Source organism: Pholcus phalangioides, unplaced genomic scaffold, assembly GCF_987345545.1.
Source record: "Pholcus phalangioides strain wild (caught in Gottingen) unplaced genomic scaffold, Ppha-v1.0 ptg000017l_1, whole genome shotgun sequence".
Lineage (NCBI taxonomy): Eukaryota > Metazoa > Arthropoda > Arachnida > Araneae > Pholcidae > Pholcus > Pholcus phalangioides.
In genome coordinates, this window is record NW_028301610.1 from 23,733,445 (window position 1) to 23,741,613 (window position 8,169).

The 8,169-nt window shown below is 38.0% G+C and overlaps 1 protein-coding gene across 1 annotated transcript; it reads right to left on the reverse strand.

Moving 5' to 3' along the window:
* Positions 1–3,519: 3,519 nt before the first annotated feature.
* LOC149072567 (uncharacterized) lies at positions 3,520–5,272 on the reverse strand. Its single transcript, XM_089247239.1, has 2 exons — positions 5,063–5,272; positions 3,520–3,627 (listed from the first exon to the last, which is right to left on the reverse strand). Exons 1-2 carry the CDS (start codon positions 5,270–5,272, stop codon positions 3,520–3,522), a joined length of 318 nt encoding a protein of 105 aa, XP_089103365.1.
* Positions 5,273–8,169: the final 2,897 nt, after the last annotated feature.

The window sequence follows — 8,169 nt, forward strand, 5'->3', positions numbered from 1 at the left end:
ATTGTCCAAAGGTTCTTCGTCAATCGCCAGATTGAATTGCTTCCCTGGCCAGCTCGCTCTCCGGATCTTTCGCCGATAGAAAACATGTGGTCCATGGTTGCTCAACGATTGACCCAGATTACATCCCCAGGTGCCACACCATATCAACTTTGGCAACGCGTGGAAGCTGCTTGGTCTGCTGTACCCCAAGAACACATCCAAAGTCTCTTTGAATCAATGCCGAGGCGTGTGGCAGCGGTGATCTCCAACAATGGCGGCTACTCTGGCTACTGATTTTGGCAGGAACCCCACTTCACAGAAGTCTATAAATTTAATCATTTGATGCTTGGTCAACATGTTATCTACAAAATAAATATTGTTGCGATATCTCTTGTCTTTCTTGGTGTTGCAATTTGGGTGGCCAGCAGTGTAGTTCTCTGATCCATCTGGAACCGGTCCATTTCGGCGCGGGGAAAGGATTAAAATTATCCCGAGTTGCCAGTAAAGGCTGTCTTGGCGCAAATCTCTGTATATGCGGGTATTGTGTTAGCGTTTGTTAAAAGATGTTCTCGAAAATTGTTATAAATTTTGGAAGTAAATTAAATTTTTTTAATTTAAAAAATTTTGAATTTTTATTAAATTTAATATTTTGAACTAAAATATTTGATACAGAAAAAAAATTCGAAGGGAGTAGTGATCATTTAGTTATAAAGGGAGTAAAATTAAAGGAGGGATTAAGGAGGGGCATTCATTGTTGAATATTTATATACAGTAATTATAAACAGAATTTTATCATATATATGCATAAAATTCTGTCTTCATTGAGAATGACGCAATTCCATTAGGTGAAACCTTAATGAAACCTAACAGCAAGACCTTTATGGAATACTAGCTGTTTGTTACCCGTGCCTTCGCTCGCATGGATTTGGTAATCTGAAAATTGCTTGGCGATGATTCCTTCCAATAACATTTGAATATATTATCACCCCATCGGGTGTTGCATTTCCAGAGAGAAATCCTGTCTTGGTGAGTCTCTAAATTATAAAATATAATACTGCCCTAATTTCATATTTATAGCTTCCAGTGGTTTGAGCTCAGCGATAACTGCTCCATATGATAATGCAAAAATTAAAGAAAGATAATTCAAAAATTAAAGAAAGATAATTTAAAAATTAAAGAAAGAGATAATTTCCGCATTAATGAAAGATAATTCAAAAATGAAAGAAAGAGATAATTTCACATTAAAGAAAGAGATAATTTCACATTAAAGAAAGAGATAATTTCCGCATTAATGAAAGATAATTCAAACATTAAAGAAAGAGATAATTCCGAAATTAAGGAAAAAATAATTCCAAGATTAATGAAAGATAATTTCAAGATTAATGAAAGATAATTTCAAGATTAATGAAAGATAATTTCAAGATTAATGAAAGATAATTCTAAGATTAATGAAAGGGATAAAATTCCAGCATTAATGAAAGATAATTCCAGAATCAATAAAGAGATAATTGCAGCATTAATAAAAGATTATTTCAGAATTAAGGAAAGATAATTCCAAAATTAAAGAAAGATATAATTCAAAAATTAAAGAAAGATATAATTCAAAAATTAAGGAAAGAGATAATTCCAAGATTAATGAAAGAGATAATTCCAAGATTAATGAAAGAGATAATTCCAAGATTAATGAAAGGGATAATTCCAGCATTAATGAAAGATTATTCCAGAATTAAGGAAAGAGATAATTGCAGCATTGATGAAAGAGATAATTGCAGCATTGATGAAAGAGATAATTGCAGCATTGATGAAAGAGATAATTTAAGCATTGATGAAAGTGATAATTCCAGAATTAATGAAAGTGATAACTCCAGAATTAATGAAAGATAATTCCAAAATTAATGAAAGAGATAATTTCAGCATTGACGAAAGTGATAATTCCAGAATTAATGAAAGTGATAATTCCAGAATTAATGAAAGATAACTCCAGAATCAATGAAAGATAACTCCAGAATCAATGAAAGATAATTCCAAAATTAATGAAAGAGATAATTTCAGTTCTAAAATAAATGAAAGTGATAATTCCAGCATTAATGAAAGATAATTCGGAAATTAATGAAAGATAATTCGGAAATTAATGAAAGATAATTCGGAAATTAATGAAAGGTAATTCCAGAATTCATGAAAGAAAATTCCAAAATTAATGAAAGAAAATTCCAGAATTCATGAAAGAAAATTCCAAAATTAATGAAAGAAAATTCCAGAATTCATGAAAGATAATAATGATTGAGATTTAACTTTTGACCCTCGCTCTATGCCCTCATTACAGTACGAATTTTGAAAAATCAATCTCTTTAGTGAGCTTTTACGTTACGAAATAAAACCACTGACCAAATTTCATATTTATAGCTTCAGTGACGATTGTCCCATATAACCTTTACCTCACAAAATAAAACTACTGACCGAATTTCATAAATATTGCTCCAGCGGTTTCGGCTTGGCATGATTTCTCTAGGAAGTTTAGACGTGGTTTGGTTTTACCAAAGGATGTTTATAGGTGTCTCGAGTTTGATACTCAGTTTGTCCTTGTCAGAAACTTTCCTGACATAGGGGTACAACAGAGACATGACCACAGAAAAAGATTGCTACTGCAGGGAGTCCCACACTGAGATAATAGCGCACCAACCTCACGGTGAGTGTTAAAAAAAGACTGACATTCAGAATCAACAATAAATTGCAGGTCCCGTTCTAATTAGCCAGTCGTGAGCAAAAAATGACCATTGTATGCTAGGCTGATAAAATATACTGGATTTTTATTGTGAGGTATAGGTATTCATATAGTTTGGCAGAATTTTTAAATATTCTTTGTAATACCAACTTTTCGCCACTGCCATGACAGTGGATTTTCATCCATGAAGTGTTGGGTGAGGGCCTTTCTTATTTCCTCGGCAACAATAACTACAAACGTGCTGCCGAGGATATGGACAGCTGGCAAATTACTTATGTAACTTCTCCATTCCCCTGGTATAATGACACCAGTATTGAAGTCTTCTTTATCAATCGCTTGTAGTGGCAGGTATACACTGGGACTGTCTGACTGGTTTTCCGTAGCCAGTTGTGCAAACTACAAGCGGCCCAAATTACCTTGTCAGTGGTGTCTGGCTTCAGCTGATGGGTCGGGAAAAAATCCTGAAATGCCACCCCAGAATACCAAAGGCATTCTCAACTAATCTTCTTGCGCGGGACAAGCGGTAGTTGAAGATTTTTCAGCAATGCTCAGTCCGGTCTCGAAGTATGGTTTCATGAGGTTCGGTCTCAATCGGAAGGCATCATCCCCAATGATGACAGAGTTTTGAGGCATCCCCAAGGAATTGTTCCCCATTGCTATATTCAGAGTCGAATCCCTGAATATAGCGCTGTCACTGGCCCGTCCATTCCCCCAATATCTACATGCGTGAAACAATATTCTGCATCCACCATTGCAAACAATATTATACTATATGTTTTTTTATAGTTAAAATACATAGAACCAGCACGTGGAGACCGCTATATGGTTATATGTTTCCCACCTATGGCACCGCAACATCTTGGGAAATTCCATCGCTGGGAAAATTTAGTTTCAATTTCCTTCCGTTCATCAGCTGTTGCAGGAACCTGCAAAAGCAAAATAAATATTCATGTTACTAATAGTAGTCAGTATGCTGCTGCCAAGAGAATGAATCTATTGTATGCATGAAGTTTTAATTACTTGCCTATATCTTATATTTATACAGAAAAAAAATTAATCCTTTCTTTTTCATAAGATATCTGTCACATGTAATGAGGCAAAAGCCTGATACAGATGTAGTTAAGGTGGAAGGGGGCCGTTCAAGTATTACGTAAGCAAATTTTTGGCCATTTTTGACCCCCCCTCCTTGTCAGCAAAATTTCGTCATCAGCTCTGCCCCTCTGAATCCTAACTCATATTTTCATAAAGGGTGGTTGATGACGTAAGCATTATCCAACCCCCCCTTCCCCCCTTGTCATCAAAAGTTAGCAAATCGGGAACCCCCCCCCCCCCCCCATCGATGATGACGTAATACTTGAACGGCCCCAAGGCTAGAATGAGAGTCAGGAGGAAATTATTTATACAACAGGATTGGATATTCATTTTTATGGTCAAGGAGCACCAAACAGTGACCGAAGGCGAGTATGTCCAATATGCAACTGGGCAAACAGTACCTCCTCTTTGCTCGGCAGCTTGGATGCCAGTGAGCAAGGTGGGCAGTCTGCATTACGTATTGTGGTAAATAGCTTATTACGATGGTTCGCTGATTGCAGTGCATTGCTGATTTTGCTGGTTGCATGCGGTTATGCATTACGTACTGTAGTGCATAACATGCTTATTGCGTATTGTGGTGCATTGCGTAATATTGGGCTTTGCTTGATGCGATATATTGCGTATTGTAGTGGATTGCATATTGTACCGTATTGCTTATTGTGGAGCACTGTAAATAGTGGCGCATTCCATATTGTAGTGAATCGCGTGTTGTATTGCTTATTACAACGCAGTGCTTATTGCGTATTGTGGTATATTGAGTATTATTATGCTTTGCTTAATGCGATACATTGCATACCGTGGTGCATTTCATATTGTGCTGTACTGCTTATTGTAATGCAGTGCTTACGGTGTATTGTGGCGCATTGCATATTATGGTACTTTGCCTATTGCGATGCATCGCATATTGTGCTGTATTGCGTATTGTGGTGCATTTCTTATCGTGGTGCACTACTTATTGTGCTTTATTGCTAATGGTGGTGCTTTGAGTGTTGTGATGCATATAGTGGTGCATTAGTTATTGTGCTGTATTACCTATCATGGTGTATCACATGTGTATTGTGGTTTATTGAGTATTATGCTGTATTTATGACGGCAGTGCATTGTTATCGAAATCAAAGTGAGAAACTGGCAATTGAATGACTATTTTGCAGGCATTTGCAGTGCCTGAGGAATATTTTGCTTTATAATTAAACAAGATATGACGAGTAGTTAAGTACATTGGAGGTGGGACTTTGCCCCCTAGTGTGTAATGAAAATAATTTTACTCACCTCTATGAATGGTTTCAGGACGTGGTGAATTGCTGCCAGCACTTCAGGTAGAAATAGCGATATTGTAGACTCGGGAAGACGGAACAGATAGCTCAGAGATTTCAATGAGTCCCCAGTAGCCAAATACCGGAGAGTGATCTCCAGCTTCGTCGCAGTTGGGATCACCATCCGCATTTTAGTGTCTTGCTTCCTGACGATGCCGTCGACCATTTGCAGTAAATTGTCGAACTGGGCACCGTCCAACCGCAAAATATTCCGGTAGGCTACCGGGTGTCTTCATCTTTTAACTCCTTCAACAAAACGCTGGAAACTCCATATTTTTCGCGTCTCCCGACCCAGTCTCTCTCTTTCCCCCACATTTTTCGTTGTTTCCTTTTTCTTCCTCTCCAATTCCTTTCGAATCGCAAGGGCAACAACCACGACTCCTGCACGAACGACTTCGCTAGACATTTTCTCGAAAACGAGGCGAATCTACGAATTCGAGAACGATATATATATGTTATAGTGAGTGGGCGTATTGCACACGGCGAGTTTACAAGCCAGATAGAAGCCAGAAAAGTAGCCCGACCCTCAACTTTACTCGCTCTAGCGGAGCGAGCGGCGAGTGCATTATTGCAAAGAGCGATTTCAGTAGCAGCGACTAAAATCGTAGGCGAGTAGCTAGTAAACTCGCTCAATGCAAATGAGCCTCAAGTGTTCATTTCGCAACAAATGTTATTGTTTTATTCTATGGAAAAAATTGAATAAAAACAAAACGGAATGCAACAAAATTAACTCCAATTGAGTAATGTATTAAGAATGGAGATGGGACGAATAGTTATTTGGCCGAATAACCGAGTACCAAATATTCAGCTGAGGAGCCATTCAAGTATTACGTCAGCATCGATGAAGGCGAGGGGGGGGGGGGTTCCGATTTGCTGACTTTTGATGACAAGGGGGAAGGGGGTTTTTGGATGATGATTACGTCATCAACCACCCTTTTGAAGATATGAAATATTTTTAATTGAATCTTACTCGGGGCGCACAAAAACGAGAAAAACCTTTCGATAGTTTGAGGGCACTCTTGAAGTAACAATCCTGCCTATTGATAAGATTCCTACAGAGCCACTTTAGTGATCTCTAAATGCTTCTCGGATCCAAGTGATCTGGGAATGTGTCCGGGGCTCTATTTGGCTCTGGAACTATGTCACGCATCACTCAAGTGATCCGTAATTATATGTCGCGGATATCACTTAAATAATCTGAGAAGATCCAAGTGATCTTCGCGGATCCAAGTGATCTGGAAATGTGTCCGGGGCGCTTAAGTGCTCTGGAACTATACCACGCATCACTAAAGTGATCCGTAATTATATGTCGCGGATAAAATATACTTAAATAATCTGAGAATGTGCCGTAGGTAACTTCAGTGATGTAGAACCGCACTGGGGGCCACTTAAGTGCTCTAAAACTACGTCACATGTCACTCAAGGTGTGTGTGTCATCTCTAAATGTTTCACGGATCGCTTAAGTGTTCTGGAATTGTGTCCCGGGTCATTTAAGTGATCTGAAAATGCGCCACGGACCGCTTAAATGCTCTGGAATTGTACCACGGGACACTTAAGCGATCTGTAAATGTGCCGCTTAGTTAATTTTTATAAAATTAGGATTGAGGAGCGTAGACCGCATCAGATGACCCCCAGGGCTATATTTGGTCCGCGGGCCAAGGGCATTTATTCGATTTATCATTGTATGGCTAAGACAGCTGTTCTCAACCGGTGCTCTGCGGGGCCCTTGGGGCTCCGTCTGAACTCCTCGGGGGCTCCGCAGCAGCTCGAGAAAAATACAAAAAAACAGTAAAATCGGAAAAAAATAATTATAAGTATTTTCGAATAATATAATAAATCAGTAACTTTGACGAATAAATGAAAATAGGCTTACGGGGCTCCTCCATGGAAATTATATATCAGAAAGGGCTCCACGAGTCAAAAAATTTTGAGAACCGCTGGCTTAGAGGGTAGGTCGCAATGAATTTATTAGAGATAAATTTTGAGTTCATAGCCTTCAAATAACATTGGAATTAACAGAAATTGATTATAATAACAGATAAAGGTATTTTCTTCCGAAATTTCAAAATTTCGATTAAAAAAAAATGAATTTTTTGATCGTGGGAGAGGGCACGAGCCCCCCCCTATTTACGTCTCTGATCCCACTAATATGCGTTAGGATTCAGAGGGGCAGAGCTGATGACGAAATCTTGCTGACAAGGGGGGGGAGGGGGTCAGAGTTTTGCTGACTTTTCCTGACTGGGGGGGGGGAGGGATAAAAAATAGCTAAAAATTTGCTGACGTAATATTTGAACGGCCCCTAAGCTCGATGCATTACACAAAAGCAAATAAGAGGATCGAATGTATCAAGAGAAAAAGAAATATAACTGCCTATTCCCCATCTGATTGGAAGCATGGACGGCTACGTGTGTTCTCCTGGAACGCATGCGCATTACAATGCTTATTTCGAGCTCTAGTTAGTCTTTTTTTTATACAGGTATATCTGAATGCAGTGCGCATGTGCGTGATGAAAGCGGTGGCTTTACCAACAGCAACTAAACACTGCTTCTGCTTTATATATATATATATATAGCTGTGTTGGCATTACACTATAAAAGTTTGACAAACATCTTTCACAAAACTTGAAAAAAAAAAAACAACTAACCAGACAATTGGTTAAATTCTCTCGAATGTAACTGACACGCTTACATCTTTCAAGTTTTATAAAAGAACTGTTCCGTATATTTTATATTCGTTGATTTCGTATATTTTTATAAATAGTTTATCCAGGAGAATACCGTAGATTTTAACTAACAGGCCAGTTGGTTGTTTTTTTTCTCCAAGTTTTGTAAAATATATTTCATCAAAATTTTATAGCATAAAGCCGGCCTTAGGCCTAGATTGCACTATAAAAGTTTTCTAAAATTTCTTTTATAAAATTTGAAAAATTCAACCAGTAAGATTATCGGTTGCATTTGCTCGAATGCAATCTATGAGCTTTATTGGATGGATTTTTGAAGTTTTATAAAAGGGATATTATATCAAACTTGTAAAATGCAACCAATAGGCGGATCGGAATAAAAT

Coding starts and splice junctions, on each gene's coding strand:
- LOC149072567 (XM_089247239.1), bottom strand. CDS start 5,272: ATGGTCGACGGCATCGTCAGGAAGCAAGACACTAAAATGCGGATGGTG. Junction 3,628..5,062: donor TCCTGAAACCATTCATAGAG/GTGAGTAAAATT, acceptor TTGCTTTTGCAG/GTTCCTGCAACAGCTGATGA.